Here is a 15,442-nt window from a genome sequence, read left to right on the forward strand (position 1 = left end):
ACCGCCGTTTATCTTCTTCCACTTGATCTTCACCTGTCCTTTAACTGATCTGCCGAATTCTTTTAAATTGTATTTTGATTTATTATACAACTGTTCTTCAAAGTAATGCATTTCGGGTACACTTTACACCTAGTTAAGGTTAATATTAAAAATACTCCACTTATTCACTTCTTGTACTTGTAACTTCTATCCTGTGTTTGACTTTCCTTTTATTCTAGCTGATAGGTAAGAAAGATGAAAAACATAATTTTTCCAAATCCTTTCTTTCATCTACACGAAAGCCCCAGACAAGAAACAACAACAACAAAAACACATACATACACACACATATATATATTATATATATATATATATATATATATATATATATATATATATATATAATATTCAAAAGGACCAAGCTCATTTAGTTCAAACTAAAATCCTTTCTTTCATCTACACGAAAGCCCCAGACAAGAAACAACAACAACAAAAACACATACATACACACATATATATATATATATACATATATATATTATATATATATATATATATATATATATATATATAATATTCAAAAGGACCAAGCTCATTTAGTTCAAACTAAAAGTGAATGTTTCTATGTTGAACAGGGTGGTATAAGTCTCTTTATAGTTTATATATGAAACATGTATTGTAATGTCATTACTGTTTTTAAAATATTTTATTTCAATTATTCATTACTTCTATTGTAGTTTATTTCCTTTCTTCACTAGGCTATTTTTTTGCTGTTGGGGCGATTATGCTTAAATCATCATAGTTCATGGTTGTAGGTTAGCTGCTGATAATAATAATAATAATAATAATAATAATAATGGACAGTCACCAAAGTATATTATCCAGGCTGTTCAGTGTGACTTCTAAGGATAAAAAAGAAAAAAAAATCTAACTATCCGAAATTGATATGTATAGTTAATGACGGAATATTCACTACATTGTCTAGTTTTCCATCACCATTTACGTGACATTCCGAGAAAACAAATAAAGTTAAGCTTCCAGCCCACGCAATGCTGCCAACCGAATGAATGCGGATGACGTCACTGCCGCCATAAGTTGGTGTGTTTGTACATACGTCTGATACTGAGGCCACGGCAGCTGGCAACGATATACTCCCTTAACTCCTCCCTTCCCAAACCCCGCCCCGTCTCTCTCTCTCTCTCTCTCTCTCTCTCTCTCTCTCTCTCTCTCTCTCTCTCTCTCTCTCTCTCTCTCTCTCAGTGTTGCCATTTAATGGGAATTGCCCACAAATATGTGGGAAAAATGGGTTGTTGTGGAATGTCAAAGTTTGTTTTCAATATGTGGGAAATTTTATGGGAGGATTCGTGGGAGAGCAACGTTTTAACTTAAATCACCGGAGATTTTCGAGAGAATACTTCATTTTAAAGGAAACATCTCATTTTCATGGCAACTCCGGTGGCAATCCACAAGAATTCAGTGCTTTTACTGTTAATTCTATAATAATAAACGTATATGGTCATATTTACAACATAAACAGAAATTATTTTTTTATGGATCTATTAATAAAAAGGTTTATTTAGTCTTTCTCATACAAGCAAGTTCAAACTTTGGCCGATGTTTGCCGTAAGAGACACCCAACAGTATGTCTAACCTCCTGAGTCGTCAGACACCAGTCTGCAGGTACTCCTTTACAGTGACCCATACACGGTTTATCCCAGAACTCTTCGAATTTACAACGTGTGAGACATCATTCTTACTATTTTGTGATTGTTTTACGACATAGTGATGAGTGATAAAAAAGCGACGGGTGATAAAAAGCGATATTGTCAGAGGTACCGACAAGCATGGGAAACTGACAAAAGATTCAAGGGTAAGGATTCTTTAAGGTATTTAATTGGACATTTCGGTCCTAAAACAATTTATTTCTCAAAGATAAGTAAAATGGTTATTTCCTTGTTTTTTTTTCGCTCAAGCGGTCAACTACAACAATGTAACTGTTCAGTGGTAATTGCCTCTTGCCTCTGTACCATGGTCTCTCAGTCTCTCACTGTCTTGGGGTAGAGTTCTCTTGTTTGAGGGTACACTCGGGCACACTGTTTTATCTCATTTCACTTTAGTTTTTTTCAAGTTTTTAAAGTTTACATATGAAATATCTATTTTAGTGTTCTTACTGTTCTTAAAATATTTTGATTATTAATTACTTTTCTTGTAGTTTCCTCATTTCTTTTCCTCACTGGACTATTTTCCCTGTTGGAGCTCTCGGGCGTATAGCATTCTGCTTTTCCAAGTGGGGTTGTTGCTTCTCAAGTAATAATGATAATAAGGGTAACATGGACATTTTAGCTGTGGTAAGGAGCTCTCCTAGGACACTCCAAAATGAAACCACTGTTCTCTAGTCTTGGATTGTCAAAGGCTCTACCATGGCCTTCCACAGTCTTGTGTTATCTTATTTCTCTTTCGCGTGTTTTTTATGAAGTTTTTATAGTTTATGTGAAGGAAATTTGGATAATTCAGACTGCGCAATGTATAAAAATGATTTATGTTTTTAAGATAAGATGGAAGGGAACATTTTCATTAGGTAACTGGTAAAGGGGCTGGGGCAAATCAACAAATGACTCTTTCACATACCTTACAATGCTGAGTAGGCCAATAAATTTAAAATCCATTTGTCATAATAGAAGCAAAGTTAGGTAAATCTACACGTATATATATCTTTCAGGAAACACCGATACAGTAATCATTTCTGATAGAATGAAAATTTCCCCAAAATTATGCAAATAGATATTAGTATATATGCTATGAATATGGATGTCATGAGATTCAGGTAATAAAAGTTTGTGGCAGGCATAACAGTTTCTATTTATGTTTGATCTACCGGAATCTAGACATGGATGATTCTATCTTAGATTGCCTTCTTGCCATTATGACTAAGATACAAGATGATAGAAAGGACTCTTTTATCTTTGTTGGTTATTTCAATGTTCACCATAAGGAGTGGTTAAATTGTTTCTCCTGCCTATCGCCATGGCTTAAGAGCTTTCGACTTTGCCTCTGAATAAGGCTGTGAGCAAATAAGTGAAACTACTCACAAGTCTGGTAACTGCTGGGACCTCCCATACAAAGACTCCCCTGGCTGGTTCTCCAGTTTGGACAATGGTCATGCCTTGACTTCATTAGTAGTGAAGACTGAGCAGCTTGTCCCTGATGTATCATACTCGTGTTAAGACCTGTCCACACTATCAGGCATGTCAGACGGGCAAACAATACCAAATCCAGTAACAGCAACACAAACTGGGAGGGTGAGTGGCAGGCACAAAGGTGACGCCAGGCAAGTTGCTGACGTGACCTTACTTTCCTCACTAATGGTGACACTGTATTAAGATGTTAGAAGGAAAGTTTCAGAATTGTACACAAACTATTCAGCATGATTACTAGTCATTGAAAAATATTTCAATTCGAGGCGGATTCACGTGTTTTTGTTTGTTCATTTTCTTACTAACTCTCTCTCTCTCTCTCTCTCTCTCTCTCTCTCTCTCTCTCTCTCTCTCTCTCTCTCTCTCCGAACATGACCAGAATTCAGGAATTTTAAGCAACATTTCCTATTGCCAATTATAGTAGTTTGAAAATTTAGTTTAGTTTTCTCATTATTAGTCGAGATATTTGTTTGTGTCCTCTCCTCTATTGATTTGGTTTGTTACTCAAATTATGATTAATTGATTTTCTAATATTATATTAAAATAAATATGGCTTCCTTTTAGGATATGATTTAAAGAAGCTGTATATAAATATCATAAGTTTGTTCCAACACGGAGTACTTACCTCGAACTACTTTGTTAGGAGTATCTGGGATCTCCTCCCAACCGACCAGAATTTTGTGTAGTTTACCCTACTCCCGTTTTCTATGCGGGGTAACCTCTGGCGGAGTGATACGCGCCCAGAGACGACCCTGGGTCAGAGAGCATGCTTGCTCAGGTCTCGATCTCCAATAAGTTTCTGGTCGCGTTGCAGATAACATCCCGACGCTCTCTCTTACTCAGTGCGACCCTTTGTGTCCCCGACCCCCTTTGTGTCACGCGGTTCCTGCGTGGTCCCTTTGTGCATCCTTATTCTTTTCCCTCTGTGTTCCTGTGTCTCGTGGTGTCTTGCTAGTGCGTTATGGAGCATCCTCATCATTGCCCTGGGCCTATGGCCGGTAAATCGTGTGGCACCTTCCTCTCTAAGCCTGAAGTTGACCCGCACTCCTTGTGTTCTTCGTGTAGGGGTAGTGTGTGTTCCCCTAGAGCCACGTGTCAGGAGTGCGAGACCTGGAATGAGGTGCAGTGGGTACGCTACGACACCAAGAAGAAGAAGACCTCTAGACGTTCACCTAGGAAACCGAGCGTCTCTTCACCTCTCGCTTCGCCCGCCGTTTCTTCGGACAGAGCCTCTCTGCTGCCTTAACCTACCCAGTGTAGGGGTCGGGTAAGTTTGTTGCGGGGAAGAGGCCTGTGGCCCTTCCTCAGGAGTCTGATTTACCTGACAGTGGGATTGTGTCTTCGATCCAGGCAAGTGGGGGGCCTGAGGGAGGGATGGGAGTGTGTTCGGGGGACGGAGCCCTGGTGAAAGCAGGGCCCGTCTCGTCGGACGATCCTATGCGGGGTAAAACTGCTGCAGCCTCTTCTCCCGCCTCTTGGACAGGTTTTTCAGGTGCGTCAGCAGCCGAGGGTGCTGCCAAGAAGGAAGACTCGCTGCCGTCAGACCCCCTTGCGTGGGCGCCTCCGAAGATGCCCTTCAGATCTCCCCTGAGGATGGAAGAGGAGTTTGAGACCTGGTTCCCCAGCGAGGAGCTCCCCCGCTCCCCTCCAGCGGCTTCAGCTATGTTCCCGTCCGTCTTCCTGGAGCCTTCGTCGCCAACCGGACACCATGTGGTCCCACTAGCAAAGAGGCGCGACTCAGGCCCTTCAGTGAGGTCCTACAGGTCTTCGGGCTCCTTGGTCGAGGCCTACTCCTACTCATCGGAAGACGGAGCCCCGAGGGACCATAGGAGACGGCAAGATAGGTCCCGCAGGAGACGATCTCGCTCACGTTCCCGTTCCAGATCCCGCCACGTGGGTAGGCGCTATAGATCCCCCAGGAGGAAGTATAGGAGAAGCGACTCTCCGGAGAAAGAATGGGTGCGGGTCGCCATCCCCCATAGCTAACTCCTGGGGGCTTCAGCAGTCCTGAGCACCTCGGGATGGCTCCCTAGGTCCCGCTCACCAGTAGGATTTGTCTCCAGCAGTAGATATGATCGACGGAGGGAGTCGTCTCTTCAGCCCCCAAGGGACAGGCATAAGTCCGCGAAGGTTCTGACTCCATCCGCCCAGCGGAGAGAGTCACCCCTTCGGTCTGGCAGCCGCGTCCTGGCCTCAAAATCTACGACAAATCGTCCGGAACGAGAGAGACTCCTTCCCTCGACGGGCAAGCCCGCAGACCCCTGGTTCGCTGAAAGAAGAGAAAAATCCAGGACGGAGGCCTCCGTCCCTGCGGCGATGCCCGTCCTACACCCTGAACTGCAGAGACTGGATCACTCCAGGAAGATGCCTCCTCCCCGAGCCGCTCCCCCCATCGGAGGCCCTTCTTCACGAGCACTGGAGCACCCGATGGAGAATGTAGAGGACGGTGTAGAAGGTTCAGCAGTGGAAGTTTCGGCCTACAGGAGGGTGATAGGCCTCATTAGGCGTCACCACAGGCTGGATGAACCTGAGCCCTCTACTGACGAAGTCTGGCTCTCGAGCCTCAGCAGGCTGGTGGATGCACCTGTGCAACAGAGGCCCTCGCTAGCCCTCCCTTTGGCTAGGGATGTTAGGCTGGGGATGGCGCAAGTTGACAAAATTGTGGCCAACCACGCGGAGCTCCCAAGAGCCAGAGCGCCTCCAAGCTTTCCAGGGTCTGAAGACACAGAGCCAGTTCTACCTTCCTGAAGGACACCGCGCGGGTCCCTGTATGGTGGAGCCAGCAGTCGCCATTCTGGGACAAGGAGCGGCAGAGGAGAGGGCTACCACTGCCCCGGTTTGTTTCTCCCCTGCGGAAACTTCCATGATGGAGGAGCTGGCCAAGGACCTAGTGCACGTGTCATCGTGGCTGGATTGGTGGGCCTTCACGCTGGTGGGGTTCCAATCCTCGCACGACCTCGCAATCCCGGAGAATCGGGCCTTGCTGAAGGAGCTGATTAGCTCGGGAGGTAAGGCCGTGAAGTTCCTCTCCTACCAATCCATCGCGCAGGCCACCAATTGGATACTGCGGAAGAGGGACACTGTGCTCAACAACCTCGTCAGGAGGCTCCCTGACAGAGAAGCGAGGACGACTCAGTGTTCCCCCTAAAGGTGGTGGAGGAGACGGTATAGAGGGTTAAGAAGCTAAAGGATGCGGGAGAACCCAGACCCCCCTCCAGCGAGAAGACCTGCCCATAGAAGGACACCCTCCGACATCTCTCTCCCTCCTCGCGCCTCACCTAACCAGCCCAGGAGAGACGCCCCTACTACGTCCTGGCTGCAACCTTCGCAGCTCTCCCGTAGAGGAACGCCGGCTGCGTAGTCAGCCTTCAGGCCTTCCTATTCGGCCGCCAGAAGAGGTCGTTCAAGCCGCGCCTCTCGAAGGAGATAGGGAGAGAGGCCCCCTACTCCTGCCGAAGCCTCAGGTGGAGGGATGCCTCAAACATTCTTGGCAAGCATGGTGAGATCACGGATCGGATCCGTGGACCGTAACAGTTCTGAAAGAAGGGTACAGGTTGCCCTTCCTGGCAGATTTGCAGGCGGAATGGTTGGCACCAAAAGACCCCTTGAGAAGGACGGCCCTACAAGAAGAGGTCTCTGCGATGCTGGCGAAAGGGGCAATAGAACCAGTCAAGAACCCGGGTCCAGGGTTCTACAGCAGACTCTTCCTGGTGTAGAAAGTGACAGGGGGCTGGAGACCAGTCATAGACCTCTCAGCCCTGAACAGGTTCGTGTGCAAGACCGACTTCAAGATGGACACTCCAAAGTCGGTCCTAGCGGCCTTGAAGGAGGGAGACTTCATGATGCCCATAGACCTCAAGGACGCATACTTCCAGATCCCTGTTCACCTCTCCAGCAGGAAGTACCTAAGGGTAAAATTGGGTACCCAAACGTTGCAGTTCAAGACCCTCTGCTTCGGTCTGTCCACAGCCCCTCAGGTCTTCACGAGGGTCTTCGCAATAGTCTCAGCCTGGTCATACGAACACGGTATCTGCCTGATTCTGTACCTGGATGACTGGTTGTTGCTTTCAGCCTCAGGGGAAGTTCTGAGGGAGCAAGGCACGAAGCTCCTGCAGTTCTGCAACGTCCTGGGTATCATCATCAACCTGGAGAAGTCCCAACTGATACCCTCCACCAAGATGACCTACCTCGGGATGGTCCTGGACTCCCGGTTGGCGAGAGCCTTCCCTTCCGCAGAGAGACTGGACAACTTGTACCAGATCCTATGGCCCTTCCTGTCGGACCAGCCCATTTTACAAGTTTAGTAATATGATATATATAAATCTAACGTACGTATAACGTCTTAATGCTTCCTGCGCATAAGCACTCCTTTCACTTTCTTTCATCCAAAGGAATTACTCCTGTTTGTGGAGATGGACTGGACTGGATTGGTGATAGGACTTATTGATGTTGTCCTTGTTAGTATAACATCACAGGATTTACAATGCTTGCATACCAAAATGCAGGAAATATCACACGAAGTTGGGCTGAAGATAAATAGAAGAAAGACAGGGATGCTGAGAACGGAGTATGCAATGGAAGAGGCAATATCATTGGAAGGAGAAAGAATTAATGATGTAGAATCGTTTAAGTATTTAGGAACTATGATCTCCAATACAAGGTCTTCAGAATTAGAGTTTAGTGAAAGATTGAAAAGAAGCAAATCAGACAATGGCTCAGTTAAATAAATTTGGAAATCTAATCGCCTGAAATTACATATAAAAATCAGATTTTATATCAGTTTAGTGAGATCTCTGTTACTGTATGGCCATGAGTCATGGTATGACAATGAAACAATCTCCAATAGATTTACTAGATTTGAGAACAAAACCCTCAGAGGGATATTGGGAGTTCAATGGCAGGACAGGATTAGAAATGAAAATATAAGAGATTACTCGAGTGCCATATGTGGATGAGATCATGATGAGGGGTAGATGGAGATGGTTTGGGCATGCTCTTCGCACTCCCCAAGAAAGATTAGTTCACCAAACGTTCAGCTGGGCTCCACAAGGCACTAGAAGAGTTGGAAGACCCAGGCCTACTTGGCTGAGGACTATGAAGTGCAAAGTAGATGCTGAATGGAGAAATATTGAATTAAAAGCTCAAGCTAGAGATGACTGGCGAAATCTAACCAAGGCCCTTTGTGTCAATAGGTGTAGGAGGAGATGATGATGAAGTAGCTCCTCCTCCTTCCTTCCCCTACCATATGAAAAAGTTTACCATATTTGGGCATGCATGTACACTTGAATGTGATGTAGGCAGTTCTGTAACACACCCCGTTTTCTTAGGACAGCTCTTCAGTTCCTTTGTAGCTGTGTTACGTGTCAGGTGTGCGTTACGGAGCCCATCATAATAAAATGTAATGGCTGCTCTTATGGCTATTTCAATGCAATAGCCAAGTTTCACGGTCATCATCACAGTACTTCTGGCATAGTGAATGACTTTTTAAAAGCTCATTGTGTTATCCCTCAAATGTTAAAGTATCCCAAGTGAGATTCTGGTAAGGATTTATTTATGATTTACTTTATTACAATGTAAGGATTTATTTGTGATTTACTTTTAGTTTGTGATTTATTTTAGTTTGTGAACTGAGAAGGGGGGTCCAGTGGGCTTGGCCCCTGCTAACCCTTTGCCCCCTGGCTAGGTCTGTGACCTGGAAACTACTTAGGTAGGCTAGGTGGGTTTGTTAGGTTCTGTAGCGTTTTACAAATCTCAAAAGTGTTAAATAATCACATTCTGTCCTGTTTTTGCACACCCAAGGAACCAGGTTCCCACCTCGGTCTGTCGGGAAGGGGGGTCCGTAAAGGTAGAACAGCTCATTTTCAGGGGAAATAAAGGTCCAATTCATTGAAAGCACACTATTCACTGTAGGAAAAACTATTTTTCCTATTAAAAATGTTGACCCGTGTAGTTCTATAATTTTACCAAAATAAACCCATGATTATAACCTACCATGGCCCTCCTTAGGGCCGGTAATAGTCACACGGGTATTAGCCTACTAAAAATAAATCTAGGCCTAACCTATTAGACCATTAGCATAAACTATGCATCAACGTTAAGCCTACAATGTAGGTTAGTTTTAACCTGACAAAAGATCAACAGATCAAAAACGAAATGGAGTGCTCGACAACTATAACGTGTTGTATAGCCTAAATCAGGCTACTATAAACATGATAAATAAATGGCCTTTAGAGCATGTGGTCGAAATTGGCTAGAGTTATTGGGTCCTTTGACTGATCAGACAGTACTACATTGGCTCCCTCTCTCTGGTTAAGGATCATTTTGTCTTTACTTATACATACACCAAATAGTCTGGCCTATTCTTTCCACATTCTCCTCTGCCCTCATACACCTGAATACACTGAGATTACCAAACAATTCTTCTTCGCTCAAGGGGTGAACTATTGTGAGGTAATTGTTCAGTGGCTATTTTCCTCTTGGCTATGGTAAGCAGCTCTTCTAGAAGAAGGAAACTCCAAAATCAAACCATTGTTCTCTAATCTTTGGTAATGCCATAGCCTCTGTACCACGGCCTTCCACTGTCTTGGATTAGAATTCTCTTGCTTTAAGGCACACTACTGTATTCTTTCTCTTTTGCAAGTTTTTTTTAAATTTTTATAACTTATATATGAACGATCTAATTTAATGTTGGTACTGTTCTTAGTGTATTTTATTTGGATCGTAGTTCATTACTTCTCTTGTAGTTTACCATTTCCTTATGTCCTTTCCTCACTGGGCTATTTTCCCCTGTTGAATCCCTTGTGATTATAGCATTTTGCTTTTCCAACTAGGGTTGTAGCTTAGCTTGTAAGGATAATAATAACAATAATATTGTACAGTATTTAAATGGAACGGATGACTACATCGGACAGGCACGTCACAACATACTCATCTACTGTACACCCTAGCGTTAATAATATAACTATAATCCAAAGAATTTTGTGTGTATTCACTTCTAAAAACTTACAAAACAAGTGCCAATAAATTAAGATGTTTTCTCAGGTACTATTACAAGACGACAATCAAATTGGCGGGATTTCTCCCAATCTTAAGAAATTGTTTGTGTTTAATACAATGGTGAAATAAATACTTGGCCATAAGGTAGTAAACTGGGGGGGGGCGGCATTTCTAGATAGAAAAATATAATGATTAATAGTTGTAATTATACAATAACTCAATTATTGATAAATATCTTCAATAACCAGTAATAATCTCGATGCAACTAAAGTCGAATCAGAACTCCTAACACAACTCTCAAACAAGATAGACTTGCTTTCAAGGAAAAGATGGATAATGTTAATATGAGAAAATTCTTTATATTGATACAATAATAACAATTTCCAATGGTGAAGTACACATGTTTCAATTATTATCACATTGGAAATCAAAGAAACAAATATAAAATGATCGAGACCTTTCCTGTGACGCCACCAGATGCCTAATACCAGCAGAATTAATTCTGTTGAGTCGAAAATTCTACAGTTTATGTGAAAGAGATCTAATTTAATTTTGTTGCTGTTCTTACTGTTCTTAAAATATTTCATTTTGATTGTGTATTACTTATTTTGAAGCTTGGCTATTTCCTTGTTTCCTTTCCTCATTGGGCTATTTTCCCAGTTGGAGCCCTTGGGCTTATAGTATCTTACTTTCCCAACTAGGGTTATAGCTTATCTTGCAATAATATTAATAATAATAACTTAAAAGAAGAGGTGACAAGCCATTCATATCTCAATTATTTTTTACATTTCAGTCTGTAGGCATATTTGGTGTAATTTAATGCCCACACAACCTTGGGACCTGGGCAGAATTTGAGATTAACGCTACCTTTTTTGGTTCCTTTCAGATTGGTTGCAGGCAGTGCCAGGTGACACAACAAAAGCACGGTGTAGAATTTGTGGATGCACTTTTCAAGCTCACATGAAATCACTTCTTGGACATTCGCAAGGAAAGAAACATGGGACCAAAGTAGAAGCACATGGAATTGGGACTTGTAGTGAAGACCAACCCTCAGTAGAAGCTACTTTCTGGTGTGAAGACCAGCCATCAGCTAAAGATGCTTTGCTTCCTTTAGTTAAAGAGGCTCTCCGTCCTGTGGTTGAAGAATCTGTGCATTCTGAAGTTAAAAATTCTGTGTGTCCTATAACTAAAATTTCTGTGCATCCTGTGGTTAAAGATTCTGTGCATCCTGTGGTTAAAGATTCTGTGCATCCTGTGGTTAAAGATTCTGTACATCCTGTAGTTGAAGATGCTGTGTATCCTGTAGAAAAAGATTATGTAAAAGCTGCTGAACTACTCCTGGCAGTTTATATTGCAGAGCATACATCAACATCGTCGGTTGATCACTTATGGGAAATTATACCGAAATTAGATCAGAAGTCCATTATCCTCAAGGAGATGAAATTGTATAGTACAAAATGTGCTCGTTTGCAGAAATATGTGATTGCCCCATCTTTTGCTAGAATGCTTAGGGATGATATTGGTGAACAATTTTTCAGCTTAACTATGGACGAAAGCATAAACCAATTTAATGTACCATGTTTAGCTATGAGCATACGCTATTTTAGTGTTAATAAGGGATCAATGGTAGATACATTTTATCGGTTTGTACCAATAGACAATGCAAAAGCTGAAACTCTGTACACGTGTGTTAAGAGTTGTTTAGCTGAAGATGGGTTAGATGTCAAGAAATTTATAGGTCTAGGAATTGATGGGGCTAGTTCAATGGTTGATCAAAACCATTCCCTGTCTAAACTCTTAAGGGATGACAATCCAGAATTAACTTTGTTCAGATGTGTTTGTCATTCCCTCCATCTGGCTGCCAGTCAAGCATCCGAATGTCTTCCCAGTATTTTAGATTTTATGGTTCGAGAAACTCATTCTTGGTTTTCGAACAGCCCTGAGAGAACGAAACAATATCAAGCCCTCTATGCAGTGCTTGAGAACAGTCAGCAAAAGAAAGTACCACAGTTGGCTGCAACTCGTTGGCTGGCAAGATTGGAAGCAGTAGGTGTAATTATTGACCAATGGGATGACCTTAAAATGAACTTTGAATTGGCTGCTTCTAATGAAAATTGTCACATTACTAGTATCCTAGGTGATGGTTACAGAGATGATCAGAATAAGCTTTACTTTCTATTTATCAGGAAAACCTTAATGGAACTTCTAAAAGTTAATAAAATTTTCCAGTCACAAACTGCAGATGTAACCAAAATCACACAAGATCTTATTTCAATGTATCGGAGTCTTCTGCATATGGTAGTCAATCCAAAATATTTGTTAAAATGCTCAGATGAAAACCTTCCCCGTCTAAAGTTTAGGGACCATGTCTTGCCTTGTGAAGTAATGAGCTTTGGTTATGAGTTCCAGATGTTTGCCAGTGTGTGTTCTTTAGATCCCTATCAAATCAATTATGTTAAGGAGAGATGTAGATCATTTGTGATTGCACTCATAAACCAAGTACAGATACGCTTGCCAGAAAATTTAGACATTCTTTTAAAGTTGAAGTATTTCCATCCATCCTCTGTTACATCCCATGTTAAAGAGTCTATTGTTCCAATTGCAGTCAGGTATAGGTCAACGTTTGATGACTTGGATGAATTGGAAAATGAATGGAACTCTATTGGCATCCAGCAATGGCCAAAGAGTTGCCTAGGTAATGTTATTTCATTTTGGGGGGAAGTAAGTGAGAGGAAAAACTCAGCCGGCGAAGCCATGTTTCCAAATGCATCCCGCCTTGCCCTGTCATTGTTGAGTTTACCTTTTTCTAATGCCTCTGTCGGGAAAATTTTCTCTCAAATTAACGTACTTCATTCTAATGCAAGAAATCGCCTTTCTGTCAAGTCTGTGGAGGCATTGCTTCAGATTAGGAGTGGCATATCACAACATTATGGGTCTTGTACGGAGTTTGATCCTCCTCAGGATATGTTAAGAAATTTTTATGCAACTGGATCTGTGGGAGAGGAGGAAGATACATTCATAGTCCTAGAATAATAGTTATAGCAGCAAGATTTGTTTGTGTTTTAATTATTGTAGCTAAAGCTTGAAGATGTAAGAATGATAGACATTCAGTGAATATGAATTATCATTTTTATTGGATTTTGGGTAGAATTATCTTTAATATTCACCTAATTCCTTGGTACAAAATTATCTTTACATTTCACCTGATGCTTGGTACAATTATCCTTAAATTTCAAGCGATTTCTTTTTCAAGCATTCCGTAATTACAGAGCTATAAATCCATGTAAATATTTATTCAGTTTAGTACGGTTATTGATTTAAAATGACAATGATTGTTTATTTTTGCGATTTGTCAAATTTTCTTATGTGTATACCATTAAGAAATACATTATTGAAAAGTTCGTGGCATTTTTCATGGGAAATTCCTATTCTTACTATGGATTTGTGGGTGAAGAATATCCATGGGGATTTCAGCTGAGCAAATCGGTAACACTGCAGAGCGGTCTCTCTCTCTCTCTCTCTCTCTCTCTCTCTCTCTCTCTCTCTCTCTCTCTCTCTCTCTCTCTCTCATAACAGTCTTCTCCCCCAACTCCCTCACCTTTGAGCCTTTGGAGAAACTTCCTTGTGGTCTCAAGGTGATTCAACCCACACCCCACCATTTTCTCTCCATCTTTGCATGTTCATATTATACACAACATTCTCGTGAATATCAGTATAGATAAAACATTATATAGACATATACTGTGCATTTATTATTGGAACCTCCATATATATATATATATATATATATATATATATATATATATATATATATATATATATATATATATATATATATGTGTGTGTGTGTGTGTGTGTGTGTGTGTGTGTGTGTTATTAGGATAAAACACTTTGAATAATGTAATTCTTACTTTGACTTTTTGCTATAAGAGCAAATTTACTTTTACATAAAATACAATTAATTTTATACATACAGTACAACAGAAATATTTTGTTAGATGACAGCAGCAATTTTTTTTTTAAATGTGCGGAAAATGTTCATTTTAATATCCATAATATTATACAATGATTATATAGCCATAATAACGTTGAAAAAAAAATAATTTATTCCCTCCCCCCCAAAAAAAAATCATTTAACTCGCCTGTTAAGGTCATTTATATACGAAGGTGCTAAACTCCTGTTACATATTCACTTAGTACTGCTATTGCCACATTTTTTTTTCTCTCAATGTGCTTATCATTTTTTTCTCAATGTGCTTTCAAATCTAAATTTAGTTTGATTCCGCTTTAGAAACATTTGATTTCTTCAACATCTGGTTCATGACAATATTTTCCAACTCACAATTGCTTTCATTATTGCAAAAATAAAGTCTAACTTCCGACCTCCACAATCACTATACACATAAAATATTCTCAACTCTGCCTACACATACACCGAATAGACTGGACTTTCTTCACATTCTCCTCTCTCCTCATACACCGCATAACAAATGAGATTACCAAACAATTCTTTGCTATTAACTACTACATTGTAATTGTTCAGTGTCTACTTTCCTCTTGGTAAGGGTAAAAGAGACTCTCTAGCTATGGTAAGCCTCTTCTAGGACACTCCAAAATCATAACATTGTTCTCTAGTCTTGGGTAGTGCCATAGTCTCTGTACTATGGCCTTCCACTGTCTTGAAATAGAGTTCTCTTGCTTGAGGGTACACTCGGACACACTATTCTATCTCATTTCTCTTCCTCTTCTGTTTTGAAGTTTTTATAGTTTATACAGTATATGGAAGATCTATTTTAATGAGACCATTCTTAAAATATATTTTGGTTGTTTATTACTTCTCTTGTAGTTTATTTCTTTGTTTCCTTTCCTCAATGGGCTATTTTTTCATGTTGGGGCCCTTGGGATTATAGCATCTTGCTTTTCCAATTCGGGTTATAGCTTAGCTTGTTTATAAAAATAATAATAATCAGTTCTCTTGCTTTTTACATTTTACCATAGAAATATTCTAGTTAAACAATCTTTCTACAGTATCGTGGTTAATAATTCACTGTCATGTAATAAATATATTTTTATTTCGAAGAGGATGGCTATTCCTCGTTACAATATTAAAATGGCACTCAAAGGGGTAGAGCCTTTATATCTTTTTAAATCAAAGTAAGAAAGTCTCAGCTTGTAGTAATGTACAATCATTTAAACGCTTAAGCACAATTTCCCCGTCTAGACAGATTATGCGACCATGATTATCTCTCCAAGTCAGGTAAAAAAAAAATGCA

The 15,442-nt window shown here is 41.0% G+C and overlaps 1 protein-coding gene and 1 long non-coding RNA gene across 3 annotated transcripts in view; one reads left to right on the forward strand and one right to left on the reverse strand.

The window, feature by feature from the left end:
• LOC137625509 (uncharacterized) overlaps positions 1-13,865 on the forward strand; it is a 17,829-nt gene extending 3,964 nt beyond the window's left edge. Inside the window, exons 1-2 of one of the 2 annotated variants that reach the window (XM_068356421.1) lie at positions 1,578-1,849; positions 11,056-13,865. In XM_068356421.1, coding sequence (XP_068212522.1) covers positions 1,765-1,849; positions 11,056-13,202 — 2,232 coding nt within the window. In that variant the 5' untranslated portion in view covers positions 1,578-1,764 and the 3' untranslated portion in view covers positions 13,203-13,865. Of the gene's footprint in view, positions 1-1,577; positions 1,850-11,055 lie in introns of those variants that run through there. The other variant, XM_068356428.1, reaches the window with a different exon arrangement.
• LOC137625559 (uncharacterized) overlaps positions 1-15,442 on the reverse strand; it is a 236,021-nt gene that overhangs the window by 45,386 nt on the left and 175,193 nt on the right. The window lies entirely within an intron of this gene.

Source organism: Palaemon carinicauda, chromosome 2 (assembly GCF_036898095.1).
Source record: "Palaemon carinicauda isolate YSFRI2023 chromosome 2, ASM3689809v2, whole genome shotgun sequence".
Lineage (NCBI taxonomy): Eukaryota > Metazoa > Arthropoda > Malacostraca > Decapoda > Palaemonidae > Palaemon > Palaemon carinicauda.